The sequence below is a fragment of the Sinocyclocheilus grahami genome, unplaced genomic scaffold (assembly GCF_001515645.1).
Source record: "Sinocyclocheilus grahami isolate Dianchi unplaced genomic scaffold, SAMN03320097.WGS_v1.1 scaffold121.1, whole genome shotgun sequence".
NCBI classification, from domain to species: domain Eukaryota; kingdom Metazoa; phylum Chordata; class Actinopteri; order Cypriniformes; family Cyprinidae; genus Sinocyclocheilus; species Sinocyclocheilus grahami.
This window is the reverse complement of record NW_015505300.1, coordinates 1763233-1782773: the sequence shown is the minus strand read 5'-3', so window position 1 is coordinate 1782773 and position 19541 is coordinate 1763233. Positions and strand designations below refer to the sequence as shown.

At 36.7% G+C, this 19541-nt stretch overlaps 1 protein-coding gene across 1 annotated transcript; it reads left to right on the top strand.

Annotated features, from left to right (window-relative positions):
* The first annotated feature begins 529 nt into the window (after positions 1–529).
* LOC107589863 (paired mesoderm homeobox protein 1-like) lies at positions 530–7855 on the top strand. The gene is made up of 4 exons (XM_016278436.1): positions 530–1257; positions 3889–4064; positions 4239–4420; positions 5860–7855. Exons 1-4 carry the CDS (start codon positions 1041–1043, stop codon positions 5990–5992), a joined length of 708 nt encoding a protein of 235 aa, XP_016133922.1. The 5' UTR covers positions 530–1040; the 3' UTR covers positions 5993–7855.
* Positions 7856–19541: the final 11686 nt, after the last annotated feature.

The following is a 19541-nucleotide window of genomic DNA, read 5'->3' as shown; positions in this document are numbered from 1 at the left end:
TTATAGGCCCTTTACTATATATAACTACACTCTAAAAAATGCTGGGTTAAATACAACCCAGTGCTGGGTAAAATAGGGACAACCCCAGCAATTGTTTTTTTTGACCCAGCGGTTGGGTTACTACCCAGAAGGTTGGGTTAAACATTTAACCCAACCGCTGGGTCAAAAAAACCCAATTGCTGGGTTTGTCCCTATTTTACCCGGCACTGGGTTGTATTTAACCCAGCATTTTTTTAGAGTGTAGGCTATACTCTATATATTTTTAAAGCCCAAATATCAGTGAGTTTTAATTAGGAAATTGCTACAATTCTGTGAATATAAGAGCTGTATTCAAGTCTGTTTCTGTACGATTCGCATTTTAATGTAGCCATTTCTGAATAACCTAATAGATCAGGACAAAAAATCACATCAGGTCACTTTGACCCATGAATTATTGAGTATTTCAGTGGGATGTTAGGGGTGGAGAAAAGAGATATGACTTCGTTAAACTTTAGAAACGCCGACAAAAAAACATCGCCACGTAATTAGGGCTTCTTGTATTTCTATCATCCCTCACCAGGGCTTCAAATGCTCGTGTATTTTGCTCTCAGGCTCCCCCCTCAGCGCCAGTGTGTGCCGTTTGAATTACCGGAGAAAGAAGCTGAGAGAAGCTCGTCCGACCTCCTACTATTGGGCGTAAATCGTCCATCTGTGTGCCATCAAACCTTTCTCGCCAGCTTACTCATTCCCTCACTCTCGGAACGAGAGGAGAACGTCTCTGTTACAGAAACTAAAAGGGAGTCATCGGGTAAAAGGCGAAGACTTTGGAGTTCTTGAATTGGAGATGTGTTTCGGTGATGCCTTTTTTCCATAAAGACTCATGATTGTCCAGTAAAAGAGCGGTAATTACGCCTGTTTGGATCCACATGACACTGAACTTCGGATGAAGAAATCAAAATCGATCTATTTGTCGAGCATAGAGTGATTGTTCATGGTCAAGACTTAACCCATGTTGGTTATAGGTCGCCTGGAGGATATCTTGGGTTTCGTCAGTTTGCGACATGACTTCCAGCTATGCTCATGTAATGGAGAGTCCGATCAGCGCAAATCAGGATCATTTACAGGCTAAGAAGAACTTTTCCGTGAGCCACCTGTTGGATCTGGAGGAGGCGCGGGAGATGGTGGGAGCTCAAGCGGAGGAGAGCGCAGGAGAGGCGGCCAGGAGTATGCTGGAGTCTCCGGGACTGACCAGCGGCAGCGACACGACACAGCAGGAGAGTAAGTTCATGAGCAAAACGTGATCCTCATGTCCCATCGATTCTTCTAATAGCTAAAACATTCGTAGCGTTTAAGTATCAGGATGATAGGCTAGTGATTTTTCCTAGTAAGAAATTATTATAGCTAAGATTTCAACTCCAAAAGACGTACAGGGGAAAAAAATAGGCTAGTTACTTCATGAAAATGACTTTTGTTTAGAGTCTCCCAATTATAAAAGTAAGTGCAATTAATTTGTTAATTCTAGTAGTTTTTAATTGGTATGCCTACACACTCTAGAAAGAGCAGAAACACATGAACGAATGTGATTAGCACCTTACCTAAACTGTCACGTTAGCAGATGTGTGACAGACATCAGTATTGTGTTCTGCATTATTATTAGGCGCTATAAGAGGGCACGATTGCGTTCCGATTCATTTACTCCACATGCGTTTAGTTAGCAATTAAGATACTTAGGCGAATTAATTGTAGTGTGTAAAACTGTTGCTTAGTAATCCCGAACTCTCTCTACAATGAAAATATAGTTTTCATTGATATTAAGGTGTGTTAGAATAAATCAAAATTTGTATTACTATTATTTTTAAAAAAGTGATAATTTTGCAAACCTTTCAGACTGTATCTGCAGGCCGTCATGCATGTAGACCTACAATATATAATTTTATTAGTAGGCCCATTTCTATTTAAAAAAAATATATTTTCTTAGTGAGGCCAACAAAACTATCTATAGGATCGGCAAAATTCATAAAAGGAAATAGATATTTTTTTAAATTCTAAGGCTATTTAAAGATTTAAAGACGTAGACCAAAGTTGCAGTGAATTAATTAGGCTTATTTTATGAACGAGTCACTAAAGTGGTTATTAGTCCATTTCAAACAGTAAATTAAACAGCTATTAAAAATTAGGCCGTCTACATTTTCTGATTGCACCATTTAGCCTATTAGAATGAACTTTGCATTTGTTAGGCATCATCCGAAATTTGCAATTTGAAACATTACGAAAGTTATAAACACGAGCCTCTTGATAAAGCCACCATTACAGCTTTGCGAAAGCTATATTTGTCTACATGATAGGCTTTATATTTTTTGCACATTTTAAATCTGTCACTTTGAATCAGACAAGCCATTAAGATTAAAACGAAATTAATTTTAATAGGTAACAAAATGGGGGGGTATAGCAACACGACTTAAGGCTCGTGTGAGGGCATTTAGGCCTATGTAAACATTTTTATTAATATTTTGTGAACAATTTACTCAACATTTCAGATGTGACTTCAGCATTATTTGAAGAGAAATGACTTCTGAACAACCATGAAGTGAAGATAAATCTCGAGTAGGCCTAAGCGCATAGTTAATAAAAGACGATTTTCGTTCTCACTATAAGCACAGCTGTGACATGTAGAGCTGGTCTTGCTCTAGGCCCGGCAATGATAACCTCTTCTTTCAACTTTGTTTTGAGTTTATGGCCTTTGAGGAATTGGGGCGAATCAGTTTGTCACTGGGGTATTTTCTCCCTCATGGGAAGTTTTATGGAGCGATTTAAGAACTGATTGATGAGTCCAAAGAGGATCTGCTTTTTTCCCCCGGACCAAAACAGGCCCAGACATCATAATTGGCATTTTACTACTAGAAGAGGCCAGAATGATTTTAGAAATAAAGAAAGAACGAAAGAAAGAAAGAAAAAAAGATGATGACAGAAATGTAGATTATTTATATAAAAGATGATGGATAAATAATATATGAAGGAAACTGATAAATGTAGTTTTATTTCATAATACAGTTTGGCTGATGAGGAGCTAATTCTACAAAACCTGATGATCATATATTATTTATAGTTTTATGTTCTGTATTCTATTTCTGTAGGTGTAATATAATTTATATAAGATTATCATAAGAGAAGACTGGATGACATAAAATATTACAGAATGCATCAATTACTTTATTTGATAATATTTTCCTATAACTTAATTTGTACAAAATGTCAAAGATTTCTCTCTCTCTCTCTCTCTTTTTTTTTGCAGTTATAAATAGCAGAGAAACATAAAGTCAAAATCACATTTCTGAAAAGATCTAAAGACATCATGAGGAAAAGTCATTAAATATTAGGGGGAAAAATGTGCATCAAATAAATTATAGTGAATACAAAAATAATTTATTAAGGGTCTGGGGTCATATTGACCTCAAACAGAATATTACTGTAGGCCGGGTTATTCACCTAAGATGTGTTTCTTGAAAATGTATAGAATACGAGAACATTTTCAGATTTTAAAAATAAATTAAGATTAGGTGTCCTGCTTACACACTCGTTAAGCTTTGATTGAGATATGGTTTTAAGAAGGTTCATCACTTTTGACTTAAGTATAATCAAACTGGAAAAATCTGTATTAACTCTCTGCAGCTCCTTTCCATTGAGCCGACTGTCCATTAAAAGGTTATACATTTCTAGTTCTTAATATTAAAAAAAGCATCTTTGTTTATAATTCCATAACAAAAACTGTTTCACTAGTTTGACTTAACTGTACCCCTATGAATGTAATGTCCTTTTTTCAGGGTAAGGCTATTTAATGGGTACAGACCTACTATAATGGGGATATTCATGTCAGATCTGTGTGTGTGCACTTGTGTTTGTCCCCCATAGATGAGCAACTCAACTCAGAGGAGAAGAAAAAGCGTAAACAGAGGCGGAATAGGACCACGTTCAACAGCAGCCAACTGCAGGCCTTAGAGAGAGTATTTGAGAGGACGCACTACCCTGATGCTTTTGTCAGGGAGGACTTAGCACGCCGGGTCAACCTCACTGAAGCTCGAGTGCAGGTTAGCAGGTTGTTTTTCATTTTATCCTGAAATGGTCTTATCATGCTCAGTGTCGTCTCATCATGTGGATGCAGCAGTGGCACATACTTTACCTTCACACAATGGTCCATTCTGATGGTAAGGCTGTTCTACACACTGTATATGTCGAACTGAGCACCTTTCATGATTTTCTAGGTGTGGTTTCAAAATCGGCGGGCTAAGTTTCGGCGAAATGAACGTGCAATGCTGGCCAGTAAAAACGCCTCTTTGCTCAAGTCTTTCTCAGGAGAAGTAACAGCCATAGAGCAGCCCATTGTCCCACGACCCGCTCCCAGACCCAATGACTACATGTCCTGGGGCAGCTCACCATCGTACAGGTTAGATGTCACCAAATTTTTTATACCTCTGCATGCATTACCATTACCACTGCTGCTGTTTCTGTTGGTGAGGACGTTAATTGGGCAGAAGTTATAAGAATATTCTGGGTTATTTACAAATTAATGACCATGGACAGCATCTGCTGCATGAATGTTGTCATCCCTCATTTAACTAAAACTGTAAATGAAAGTAATTTACTTGTGAATTAATGTTTCAAATATTCAACTATTGCACCATTTCAAAAGTATAACCATGAGATTTAAATATTAAACGTGTTAGTCTGAATTACATATGTTACTTCTGATGGGAATGCATGATTTAGACCAAATCTATACATTAATTGGTAACACTTTACAAGAAAGTTCCATTTATTAACATTAGTAAACAAGAATGCATTAATTAATGTTAGTTAATTTCATCATATACTAATGTATTATTCAAAAACAAAAGTTGTATCTGTTAATATTATTTAATTGACATGCACTATAATTAACGGTTGAACTAACGTTAACAAAAATGAATATGTTTATTAATAAATGAATGCTTATTGTTAGTTAATGCATTAACAAATGTTAACAAATGGGACCTTATTGTAAAACATTAATTGGTAACACTTTACAAGAAAGTTCCATTTATTAACATTAGTAAACAAGAATGCATTAATTAATGTTAGTAAATTTCATCATATACTAATGTATTATTCAAAAACAAAAGTTGTATCTGTTAATATTATTTAATTGACATGCACTATAATTAACGGTTGAACTAACGTTAACAAAAATGAATATGTTTATTAATAAATGAATGCTTATTTTTAGTTAATGCATTAACAAATGTTAACAAATGGGACCTTATTGTAATGTGCTACACAAATATTTGCAATGCAAGTAGCTTTGGATAAAAGCGTATATATAAATCTATGTAACTATCCATAGAACACTATTTACATGGACTTAAATTGCGCAAATTCCACCTGCAGAAATTACATCAGTGATACACAACTATAAATTTGAAAAGTAGTTTGGATGATTTAGACAACTTAACAGCTTGGGTAAAACGCATTTTAGGGAAGATTTCATGAAAGTGCTTTAATCAAAATACCACCATACTTTCTGTATTTTCTTTACTGTAAATGCATTTTTTTTCAAGCTGAGGGAGTCAAAATGATCAAAAGTATTAAATTAATTATTAAAAAATATAAAATAATTTTCTTGAACTCTGAAATTTTGTGCCACAAACGCTGTCCATACGAATGAAGTTGTAAAAACCCCAGAATAGTACTGCATTTTCATCACAAACATTGTGACCATTTTTTTGCTTAAGTAAATAAAATGAACAGAGACAGAGCATGCATTTCAGATCGCCAATATTATTGAATTATTTGTTATTAACAAAATGTGTGAAATCTCATCCTAAAAACTTAACCCTTTCCTTACAGCACCATGGCAACTTATTCTCCATCATGCGCTACCAACAACACAGCCCAAGGCATGAATATGGCCAACAGTATCGCCAACCTGAGACTGAAGGCCAAAGAATACAGCCTGAACCAGGTGCCCACCGTCAACTGAAGTGGACAGCAGGGCTGTCAGAGAGTCTGAACCACATGTCAGAGAACAATCCCAATGTCCTGACAACACCGGCCCCGTACTATTGACATAAATATTGTATTCTGTCCTCTTATATGTGTTTTACTCTTATCCATCAAGGAAAAGAAGCAAAGGAGAATTTCTTCAAGGTACAGAGCTTTCCTAAACCAATGATTTACATAAGGCTGTCATGTTCTTGGCATGTGGGAAAATTCTGGAAACTTTCTCTGTTCACACTCACTGTGGCAGCATGAGTGTGGTCATCCCGTTTGAAGAGCGTGGCTTACTATAGATTGCTTTCTCGAGACTGTTGCCGACCACAGGGATTTGATGACCTCTGTGGAATCCATATACTACAATCTTGTGGACATCTGGGACGTGTTTAGGATTTCCCCTTGATTTCTCCTTGGAACTCATAAATATGCACTGAGGCCACAAATTGGGATTTGGATATTTTGATTATTTGGAACCGGGTGAAATTTGGCTTCCTTGTTACCGTACTCTAAAATCACTTTTCACTGTTTTCAGTTTAAAACACGCCGGGGCTGTTTGTTCATTTTGGCATACACAGAACTCTAGTCATGTATGCAAGTAATGAATTTGGAACCTAGTTGATTTTACCCATTTATATTGTCTAAATATATCTAAACATGTAATATTCCTTTGCAATAAAGACGTCCAAGCAGTGTAACAGCATGGGTTAGAGTGTCCTCAAATGTCTTTATGGCCTACCAGAGAACACTTCTGCGATTTACGCTGCAGCAATTTGACCATGTTTTTACCACAAATGTGCTGACTGTTGAGCATAGACTGCTCTCAATCTCTGATTTGTTCTGTTGCTGGCAACAGTTCCACATACCAGATATTAAACCCTATTACATTATGTACATGTATAGTCTTGGAGGAAGTGTTTTAGAATAAAACTAGATGAAAAGCATACTCCCACTATCGGCCCATTTCATTTACAGTATTACACAATAGAAGGCAGATGAAATTATTCAGAAACCCAAGAGGGCAGATGTTACATGTGCTTTTCCAAAGCTAAACTCCTCAAAGTGTGTTTGTAGGCTCTCATAGATGGTTGTTACTCTTTCCTCCTCTCTGTGTGAACATTTACCTTTAAACTGTAAAATAACTCTTCGTCAGGACTCCTGGGGGCTTCGTGAGAAACAGCAGAAAGCTTTGCAAAAATTCCTGCGGCTCTTTTCCTCTCCACCCGCTTTCCACTCCACTTCGGAGTGCACTTTTCTAAGGTATACAAGGCAAAGCAAGGAAATGACAAAATGTAGCTAATCAAACTGGCCATTTACAATGAGATCCAAACACTTCTAGCGCTGTTGTTCTTCCCCTGCCAGCTATCGTTCCATTAAAGTGCTTGTGTATTTGCTTTGGATTTGAAAACGTTTTAAAGGTTGACGAGAAAAATCAGCTGACAGGAGCGTTCGGAAAAACAGCCTGTGCGTTTTACTACCTGATGATGGAGTCTTTGGTGTCGCGTGGTGAGCTTTGAATCCTTTAAGCAGTCTTCAGGGCCGGCGCTGTTCAATTTTTGTTGAACAGGAATGTTTACTTTCAAAACAGTCTGTTTATGGCACAGGAAGCGATCGTTTGAGTTTAAGTGGCCGCGGGCTGTTTTTGAATGGCTGACACTGGCTTGTTTATGTACCTGATGGCTCCCTTGGTCTGCTGATTACATGTGACCTTAAGTGACCTCAGAGACAGTCAATTGGAGGAAGGGGGTGAGCCGGTGAGTTGTTTTTATTTTCATCTGTCTTTCAGCTCCGTGAAAGAAATCTGTTGGCTTTCATAACTGTAATGTAACTCTTTAAATACGGCCCAGCGATTTGTTTACATAATAAAATGAGATTATCAAACAGAATTGATTAAATTATTAGACATTATTGCACTAGGATACTTGCTTTTCATGTGCTTAATATTTTTTTTTTTTTAAATTGTCAAAAATATTGCAATGCACAGTCATAGACAGTTGTTACTCTTTCCTCCTCTCTGTGTGAACATTTACCTTTAAACTGTAAAATAACTCTTCATCAGGACTCCTGGGGGCTTCGTGAGAAACAGCAGAAAGCTTTGCAAAAATTCCTGTGGCTCTTTTCCTCTCCACCCGTTTTCCACTCCACTTCGGCCTTTTCTAAGGTATACAGGGCAAAGCAAGGAAATGACAAAATCTAGCTAATCAAGCCATTTACAATGAGATCCAAACACTTCTAGCGCTGTTGTTCTTCCCCTGCCAGCTATCGTTCCGTTAAAGTGCTTGTGTATTTTCTTTGGATTTGAAAAGGTTTTAAAGTTTGAAGAGAAGGATCAGCTGACAGGAGCATTTTGTGCGTTTTACTACCTGATGATGGAGTCTTTGGTGTCGCGTGGTGAGCTTTGAATCCTTTAAGCAGTCTTCAGGGCCGGCGCTGTTCAATTTTTGTTGAACAGGAATGTTTACTTTCAAAACAGTCTGTTTATGGCACAGGAAGCGATCGTTTGAGTTTAAGTGGCCGCGGGCTGTTTTTGAATGGCTGACACTGGCTTGTTTATGTACCTGATGGCTCCCTTGGTCTGCTGATTACATGTGACCTTAAGTGACCTCAGAGACAGTCAATTGGAGGAAGGGGGTGAGCCGGTGAGTTGTTTTTATTTTCATCTGTCTTTCAGCTCCGTGAAAGAAATCTGTTGGCTTTCATAACTGTAATGTAACTCTTTAAATACGGCCCAGCGATTTGTTTACATAATAAAATGAGATTCTCAAACAGAATTGATTAAATTATTAGACATTATTGCACTAGGATACTTGCTTTTCATGTGCTTAATATTTTTTTTTAATAAATTGTCAAAAATATTGCAATGCACAGTATATCAGTACCGCACTGGTCATCAGCTAATTATAGTGTTTTTTTGGTCAATTTTTATGGTCAATTTTATTGTGCATGCTCATTTTTTTTACATTTAGATTACCTTTGTGGTCATCTAAAGGTCACTTCAAGTTAATCTACACTACTGTTCAAAAGTTTGGGGTCAGTAAGATTTTATTTTTTAAGAAATGAATACCTTTATTCAGCAAGGGCACAATTAATTGATCAAAAGTGACAGTAAAAACATTTATAATGTTACAAAAGATTTTTATGTCAAATAAATGCTGTTCTTTTGAACTTTACATTAATAAAAAAAAATCCAGAAAAAACTGTGACAGTTTCCACAAAAAATATATATTAAAATAGAAATCAGTTATTTTAAAGTGTAGTGATATTTCTCAGTATTACTATTTTTGTTAAATAAATTAAATAAATGCAGCCTTGATGAGCATAAGACTCTAAACCTTTGAAAGGTAGTATGTACACACACATAATAATTTTAACTGTAATCTTTAGCTAGTCTTAATATCCCATTTTCATACTGTACATTATATTGAAGTGACGCCTAAATTTACAAGTAATATTTAAACATTTGATTTAAGTTTTTTAGTTTTTATTATTTATTTATTTAAACAAAACAAATAAGTGGTTAAAAGGTCCCCAAATGAAACTTCAGAACAGCTTCAGTCAGATGAGTTTGAACATATGGTGTCATTCCAACTGTTAAACAAACGGATGAAAAGTAGCTTTACATTAAATAAATTGTCACTTATTTGTAATGTTCTGTTGCTTTCCAAATTCAGTTGGCAGCAGCATCCAATAAGCCCAGATTAGGTCCATGAACATTCCTGATTGGTTGACCTCTCTCAAGTTAACACTGATGGACAAGAAGAGTGTTTGTCAACGATCCCAGTTTGAGCTTTTTCTTAAATGATGCGTCTATATTAAAATTCCAGTCATTATTCCAATCGAGATGCCTTTCATGTGGCTTCTCCCCACAAGCTGGGCTCGTTCCATCCAATTTACAGCGGAATCTTTATGATCCAAGCAGTTCATGAAAACTGCAAACCCTTTCCAGATACAGCCGTACTCTAAGGACCTTCAACATACGGGATGTTCACTTTGGAGTCATTTCCTATTATTTCGACAGTTTTATTTTTACTTGACACAACCCTCTTTGAACCATTTATATCAAGGTCGATGGGCCTTGAAGGTTTCTTAACAAAGTGAGTCTCTGGTTGGAGGATTTTTAATGGCACATGCAGAAAGCTGGACGGAATCGCTACTGTCCTCCTCACGCCAACATCAACCTAACACCTACGAATAAATTTATGACTCTAAAGCGTGCAGAAGTTTTCTCCTGTAATGTTCTCAGGTGGGCTCCTATGCTCATATATGTTTGCTCACACTTTTGAACCTATAAATAATAAAAAAAGCCTTGCACATGACCCTAGGAGAGCTGTTTGAGGAAGCCACTGGAAAAGAAAGAAAAAACAACTTTCATGTTGTCTCCTCTGTCTCCCTGCCTGGGCGTCCATCTTACCTTTCACAGCCTGGGCTCGCTGACCCCAAGTGCTTCCAGATGTCTGGAACTCTGACCTGAGCCCCAGCGGCCCTGATCATACCTCCACCCCACCCCCACATCCCTCTGCACCCTGCAGCCCACTGACAGAGCCTCCCCACGGACGGACAGCTCACCCCCATCAACCTCCACATCTGGAGCCCATTAAGGAGGAGACAGTCAGAGAGAGAGAGAGAGAGAGAGAAAGAAAGGCAGAGAGAGAGAGAGAACGCTAAAGAGAATGGGGTGGAGGTTCAGTTAAACTAGAGTTTGGCTGGAATTGCGGTTTGATCTCTCCTCATGCCGTTACCTTTGAAAAAGCCACTTTTCTTATGTATAGCTCTGTATAGTAACATAGTAGCATTGTGTTCTTGTGTTGATAATCTCAGAGGGAAATTAATACAATTACCATGTAAAAATAAAAGTTATTATAATTATGGCCACATGGGTTATAGTCTCATGGTTAGACTTGTACAGATAACATTTTAATGGAATAATTAAAAAAGGAGTTATAATTCATTGTAATCATGGGCTGTCAAAAATAGACTTCTTAATGACTTTTTAAAACGTATTTTCTAGTACAAATGTCTAAAAATCATTAAAACCAAAAAACATTACTTGAGAAGCAACACTGCATAACATGGAAAAAATCTGCCAGTTCAAGACAAAATACACTTCTGAAAACAAGTCTTAATATCTTATGCAGTTTTGCTTCTCAATTAAATTGATATTGTTTCAAAGATATTTAAATATTTAAAGGGGTCATAGGATGCCCATTTTCCACAAGTTGATATGATTCTTTAGGGTCTTAATGAAAAGTCTCTAACATAGTTTTGTTCAAATTTCTCAATGGTAGTGTCAAAAAAACCTTTTTTACCCTGTTAAAAACAGCTCTTTTCAGAGCATGCAGATTTGTAGCATTTTCCTTTAAATGTTAATAAGCCCTGCGCACCCCGCCCCTCGAGCTGCTCTCAGAGGGACTGTTTACTTTAGCCGCATTCATCGTGAAACTTGCTATTTAGCACATTATTAGGAAAGGCGATTTGCAAAGATTCGTTAAAAAAAAAAACTTACACACTTCTTCTGTAGATGAGGCTGGATCACGAATGATTTGCGCGACGCATTTATGTAGATTGGGGGCACATTCCCTTCAGAAACAAACATAATCCACTGCGTCTTCAGCGGCTCAGATGTTGGGAGTAAATGACGACTGCTGTTCATTATTACATCCAACAACAGAACACCTCAATCGCTTGTTAGGAGTCATTCTTGTCTACATCTGCTCCGGCGGTGAAACAATGGCGGACTGATGACAGCTCACTCAGGGTGGGTCTGAGGTAAGACCCCAGTCCAGTCTGTGCTGAAACACTACTGTCAATCAAACTATCGTGGGAGGGGCCTGTCTGTGTGACGTCACACAGACAGGCATCTGAGATCGGCTCGATTTGAGAAAGGGGAAAACATTTAATGAGATAAAAAAAATAAAAACGGGTAGATTTTAATAATTTTAGGGTGGTTGTGTACACACAACACACATTTCAGTTCAAACAACTTGTAAAAGTGCATGTAGCATTATATGACCCCTTTAAAGAAATAATGAAATATTAAAATGAATTTCAGTTGTTTTTCCTAATGAGTATTTTTATTAGATATTTTAAAAGGAAAGAAAAAGGACATAAGACTCATTAAGAATTTTTTGTAGTTCATGAAATTATCATAAAAATAGTCCTCATGCGAGTTTTGAAGTCATTATTCACTATAATTTTCACTCCCACTAAAGTTTTAGATGTCATCAATGATTTAAAAAATGGTGTGTAAATATCACTGACATCAAAACATAGTAACCAAACTGTAGTGTAGTTTTAGTTACCCGAACATGACGCACCATTTCTGAATTCTGGACACATGGGTCAGATGCAATTTTTTAAATAACAGCATAATAACAGTTTTACAACTTCAATAAAACTGTTTGGAATATACTTGAGCTTGGCCCATCCAAAAATACAATAAAATGTAAATAATAAAATTTGCTTTTCAAATGAATTATATATCAGGATATAAAAAAAAATAGCTTGTTTCTTGAAGACAGCTTTCCAGATCGTGGGAGTTATGAGTCTTCGAACATTGTTATGAATTTTTTCAGGGATGGTGAATGCTGGAGATGAAACAGGCCGAAACACTGGACATCCATCAGGCCTGAAAATGACTCTGATGATCCTCAAGCATTGAAAAATATGTTCTGAGAGCCCCAAAAGAAGTCACTCGTGACCTCATGAGATACACTGACCCAGCAACAGTCATGTCTATGTTGTAGTTTAGAGAATATTAAATTGAATTTTAATTATTTTTCTAACGGTCTGTCCTCAAACAATCTCTCCTTTCCTTGATGGAAGTCTTCCAAATTGCCTTCAGGAGAAGTTAGTTGAAATGGACATCGCTAGTTGATAATAATACCTACTGGAACAGTTCAAACCAAGAAATCATCAAAGCAAGCAATCCCAACATTCTCCGCTCAGTCTCTGTTCTCTCTCAGAGGAGGAAACCTTCTGAAGCAGCACCTCCGCGCACAAACCTGTCTGACTCTCATTTCCTCACCTTGAGTGAACAGTGACATTGCTCTTTGTCACGGTTCATTACTGATCACTCTCAGGCACACAGGCGTTCAGGGCGAGTGAGTGAGCCAGATTTGAGGTGAAACTATAAATGTTCCATATTTGAGGAAATATGTCTGAAATTATTCAATAGCTGTAAGGAACGCAAGTTAACTAAGACATTTCAATCTCTCTCCATTTTGGATCAGAAGTAGTTGGATTAATGAATAATTTTGAGAACAAACAGGTCGGTCAATTTTGGTGTCAGGTGTCAGTTTCAATGGATAATGTGATGGCACTCTATAATTCAGCGGGTCAAAGATTTAATTATAAATCTATATATTATAGACCATTTGTATATCATTATAATTTGCATATTATTATTATTATTATTATAGACCATTTATATATCATTATAATTTACATATTATCATTATAGATCTTTTATTTAGCATTATAATTTGCAGTACATGTTATTATTATTAATAGTAATAATAATAATAATAATAATATAGATGTTATGTGGGTTTGCCGTTTTGAGCTGTAACAATGGATTATATATTATAGATTTTTTTTATATAACATTATTAGTTATTATTATAATGACAATTATATCATTATTATTATATATTATAGCTCTTTTTATTATAATGTATGTATATATGTATGTATTATTATTATAGATAATTTCTAAATTATTATAATTTACATAATAATAATAATAATAATAATATAGACTATGTATTATAGCTTATTTATATATCATTATGGGTTATATATTATTATTATTATCATCAGTATTTTATTTATAATTGTAACTTACATATTAATTATTATTGTAATTTTGTATAATTATTAACTTTTTTTCCTCATCCCATCTTTCTCTCTCCCACATTTTACAATTTTATTTTTATTAAATAGCAGCCTAATAAAATATATTGAGATCACATGACATGTCAAAACTGCTCACTTTATCTCTGTAACTGACTTTATCACTCACTACAATCATGGCTGATAGTGAATACTGTGTTTCTACAACAACGTCAGTATCTGAAAACATTTGCTTTTGTGTGCTGCTGCATCCACCACACTAGATGCTGGTAAGTCTAAATGATGGTATATGGGCCATAAACAAAAAAATACTGAGTGCACCAAATGAACTTCGCCTTTCCTTTTCTTCTATGTTGCTTTAATGGCAACTCCCTCCTTCCCCAAGTGAAGGAAACAACACTACACTAAAACTCCAGGAGAAGGAAAACAGGTTGGGGCGGAAGACGGCATGAGAGAGTTTTTCTAACAAAGTAGCCACACCATAAATCTGCAGCACGGGCTTATGGAAGGAAGTAGTGATATTATACATCTGTCCCAGAGGCTTTGGACCTTCCTCCCCAGGCTGATTAAGTGTGCTCATTCATAAAGTCCAGAAACAGGCCTGCTATTGTGCTACCTTATCATAACTCATCCGTATATTCAATACAATCAGCCCCCTGCTGCAGGTAAAAAAATTCCACTGATTTACACGCTTAATTACGGACCCAACTGGACCAAAGAACCTCCCTGTTACTAAAAGGACTACTAGCAGGTTATTGACGGCAAATGATCACATTATGGAAAGTTATTAACAAGCAGACCCTGGAAAATGACCCTGACTGAGATATGGTAAATCACAATCTTTTAGAAGGTCTGTAATAGAACTGAGGATTCATTTCAGTTTTCATTTTAATCGTCTAGTAGTTTGTGCATTATATTGCTTTGTTCGAGCTTGTTTTGTACCAGATGAATACTACTTTAAAGAAATGAATACTTTTATTCAGCAAAGATGCATTAAATGGATTAAAAGTGTTGTTTGATCCAAATAAGGACATCTGGTAAAACTTTATTTTACAGTGTCCCTGTTACACGTTACATGTAGTTACTATAGTTATAATAATCAATTGTGCACAATTATATGCAACTAACCTCATCCTAACCCTAACCATATAATAAGTACATGCAGTTAATTAACATTATTCAGTAACTATAATTACACTGTAACAAGGACACTGTAAAATAAAATGTAACAAGACATTTCTAAGATTTCTAATTCAACCAATGTTCTTTTGAACCTTTTATTCATTGAAGAATCCTGACTAAAATGAATAATGGTTTCCACAAAAGTATTCAACATTGACAATAATAAGAGTTGTTTCTCGAGCATCAAATCAGCATTTAAGAATGATTTCTATCTTAAGGATCGTGTAACACTAAAAACTGGAATAATGATGCTGAAAATTCATCACAGAAATAAATGACATTTTAAAAATATTAAAACAGAACAGTTAAAAATTTAAACTGTCATAATATTTCACAATATTACTGATTTTACTGTATTTTTGATCAAATAAATGAAGCCTTAGTGAGCATAAGAGACTTCTTTTGAAAACATTAAAACAATTTTATCGACCCCAGACTTTTAAACAATATATAATTTGCCCCCTTATATAGGTTAATAGTATTGTTATTTTAGTGTAAGAGCAACTTGACTGAAGTCGAGCTACTTTAATTCATGAGTACCTTGACAAGCTACAATTTAAAAGTAACTTCCTGGATATGAAATCCATTTTAGGTTTCAGTCATACTAATGAGATATTTAATAATATAACATCCCGTGTGTGTGAGTGTTCTCTCCAGAGGCCGCGGGAAATCTGCCTTCAATTTCCTGTCTGCCAGCAAACTGACAGCACGTGGAAGTGAACCCTGATGTTTAGTTTTTCAATTACCAATTATGACTAATTGGCAGTGTGGCGAGAAGATCTCCATGATACTAAATGCTATTATCAAGCACTTTAGATCTGATAGCAGTCAGAGATGATTTGCATCTTCTACTGTTTGGTTTTGCAGCAGTTTCCCTTTACTCAGCAAGTCTGATGTAGTGATTTTCCCATATTAAAAAAAATAAAACAATTTTTACATTAAAGGGTTAGTTCAACCAAAAATTCTGTCATTAATTACTCACCCTCATGTTGTTCAAAACCCGTAAGACCTTCGTTCATCTTCGGAACACAATTTAAGATATTTTTGATGAAATATGAGCGCTCTCTGACCCTCCCATAGACAGCAAGGTAACTACCACGTTCAAGGTCCAGAAAAGTACCAAGATGATCGACAAAGTAGTCCGTGTGACATCAGGGGTTCAACTGTGTACTGCGTCACTTGTGGACGCGCGTTCACGACAGTATCATGACGCGAGCGTGTGGCGGCACCGGCACTGACCCAGATCTGGCGTGATGACACCATTACGCCGGATCTGGGTCAGCGCCGCCACACACTCGCGTCATGATACTGTCATGAAAGCGCATCCACAAGTGACGCAGTAGAGATGAAAATGTGGAATAAAGTCGTTATTTTTGTTTTCTTTGCGCAAAAAAGTATTCTCGCAGCTTCGTAACATTACAGTTGAACCACTGATGTCACACGGACTACTTTGTCGATCATCTTGGTACTTTTCTGGACCTTGAACGTGGTAGTTACCTTGCTGTCTATGGGAGGGTCAGAGAGCACGCATATTTCATCAAAAACATCTTAAATTGTGTTCCGAAGATGAACGAAGGTCTTACGGGTTTGGAACAACACGAGGGTGAGTAATTAATGACAGATTTTTCATTTCTGGGTGAACTAACCCTTTAAATAGTCTTCTAAGAGACTTTCTGAGGATCAAAAGAATTTTATAAAAGCAAAGGTTCCTAATCTAGTATTCATATGCAAACGTCATTGTCATATGTTGACTTACAGACTTACCGTTACATCATAATAACAGTATCTTTGATGACTTACAGTTTTCATTCACTTTTATTATAATCAGACGGGAAGCAGTTAGAAAGCCGGTGTAAACAAAAAAATAATGTGTAGAAATTAATCTGGTTGATCTGGTAAGACAAAAACATGCTTGTGTCATCTGTTTTAAATCTGCTAGTAATTGCGTTGGATAGTATTTTAATGATGTGCACTCTCCCTTTCTCTCCTTGCTTTTTCTCACTCTCCATCTCTCTCTCTCTTTTTCTCTCTCTCATTTGGTTTTGATTAGGGTTGATCAGGATCTCTGCCAGAGTGTTTCACAAGCCCTGCAAACTAGATTCAAATGTGTGTTTTATTTACATGCTAGATTTACAAGATTCCCTAATTCATTTCCCAGTCCTCCCTAATTAGGGATAAAACGTTGGGTTCTCAAGCCCTTGATGGGGATGTCAGTGTCAGATCGAGTACTTTTCATGAAGTGTAAAGATGCACATAAAAAAATTGTAGTGAAATATAACACAAAACTTGTTTATTTATGAAATTTATGAAATAATTTAGAATAAGGAAAAAGTTAGCAATTAGAATTTTATAATAGAATGCAACACAAAAAAAGACAAATCTTACATTTCCTCAAAGGGTGGAACACATTCAAAGGCTTTTCTTTTCCTGAAAAGATTTATTTTCCTAATTCAAGATGTTGCTTGTTACTGATGCTGATGCTTAAAGGGATAGTTCACCCAAAAAATTACTCCCCCTCATGTCGTTTCAAACCCGTAAGACCTTCGTTCATCTTCGGAACACAAATTAAGATATTTTTGATGGAATCTGAGAGCTGCCTGCATAGCAGCAATACAACTGAAATGTTCCCAAGTCCAGAAACGTAGCAAGGAAATCTGTAAAATAATCCATGTGACATCAGGGTTTCAAACGTAATTTTACGAAGCTACAAGAATACTTTTTGTGCGCAAAAGAAAAAAAAAACAACAATTCAACGAATTCAACAATTCGTCTCCTCCGCATCACCCTGTAGCGCCATTTTGGAGAATATCAGCTGGACGTAAACAGCTTTTTAAAGAGAAGTTCACTGAATTTTCCAACAGGTAGGATTCAGTTTATAGCATGGTAGCTGTTGCACAATTGAAATTCAATGACATCAAGGCTGTGTTGTGATTGGCTATCATGGCACACATGATCCAAGTTGACTGTCACGCTTTCTCCATTGGTAGAGCCACTGACCCTCATATCTCCCAAAAAAAGACCGTCTCTAGTCCAAGACCTGAAATGTATGGGTCAGATAAGGGAGAGTCCAGGAACAGTTTTGGGAAACACTGGTATGGATTACCGTTGTGTCCGCTTTGTGTGGTGTTTGAAGCGCCAGATTTCACTTGCATTATAAGAACTCACAGAGATAGATTATTCGTTTTTGTTCATCTAAAGAAAGAAAGTCTTATAAAACTGGGATGGCACAAGGGTAGGTAAATGATGGGAGAATTTCCATTTTTGGGTGGAGTATCCCTTTAAGAAAACACACACACACACACACACACACACACACACACAAAAACATGCAGCTTTGCTCTCTCCCCGCAAACACCGCCCCTTTGCAACTCCTACCTACCACAATTATCGAGTTAAATTGCTAAGAAAGTCGTACTGACTCTTGACTCAGAGTGGAAAGAATTCCCTCCTTAAATCTGGAAACTCTGACTACAATGTCAAGGGGAATAGCTGAAAGACCACTTCAAGGGTGGAGAGTGAAGGCGTGGGTTTTTGTTTTCCATCATCATGCGAGTCCACAGAATGACTAAAGAGTGGGATCAGTTATCCTTCGCCTGCCGCCACTGCACAGAAGAGGAGGTGTGAGGGAACTATTATTTATCCCACACTACAAATGCTAACAAACACTCTTCCATGCCTCAAGTCTTTAACAAACTGACTTGATATGTGCCACATGGTTTCTGACACATTAAAACACCACACACAAAATGTGTACACATACAAACACACAGTGCTTCAGAGGTGTGGGTGCTTTGAACAGAACTGGGCTAAATAAAAATTATTTGCTTAAACCATCATTCTGAAGCCCATATTCCTACTTTGAAGTTCATATAAATACAATTAACTCTGCATAGCAATTTAAAGTTAAACTGAATTAAGAAAAATTATGTTAGTGGTCGAGAGTGATTCTGAATCAGTCTTTCGTGCCATGCTATTTGAATCTGGCCCATGTAACCATGCCGTGCGCTGTACATCAGTACTATCAGTTTTCAGCCAGTCCTCAGTAGGGATCGTTGAGGAATGCTGTGCATTTCCTCTCTCCAAGCCCAGCCTGGCTTCAGCCTCGTGTCACATGATCAGCTCCTCATCAGCCTCACAAACTCCAGCCAATGACAAATTATCTAAAATGAGGCAAATATTAACACACAGGAGCAAGCTGCTGGGTGACTCTTAAGAATACATTGGTGTTCTCTGGGATGATCAGACAGTACACACACACACACATAAACACACACACACACTACTACTACTTAGTATACACTAAGTACTGTAGCCTACATCACCATCTAGTATTTAGCTACTATTTATAATGCTGTGTAACCTTAAAATTGGGCAGCAAGTGACCCATGTTTTAAGCATGCAGTAATGTTAAATACTGTTCGGTATGCATGCCCGGCTCCAGAACCAAATCACTGAGGATGCTTCATAAATTAATGAGGGTGCTGTAACTAATATATTATATATAT

Bases quoted from the DNA above. Each gene is read 5' to 3' on its own strand.
- LOC107589863 (XM_016278436.1), top strand. From the start codon at position 1,041: ATGACTTCCAGCTATGCTCATGTAATGGAGAGTCCGATCAGCGCAAAT. The intron at 1,258-3,888 runs GTAAGTTCATGA...TGTCCCCCATAG, and splicing joins CGACACGACACAGCAGGAGA to ATGAGCAACTCAACTCAGAG. The intron at 4,065-4,238 runs GTTAGCAGGTTG...ATGATTTTCTAG, and splicing joins TCACTGAAGCTCGAGTGCAG to GTGTGGTTTCAAAATCGGCG.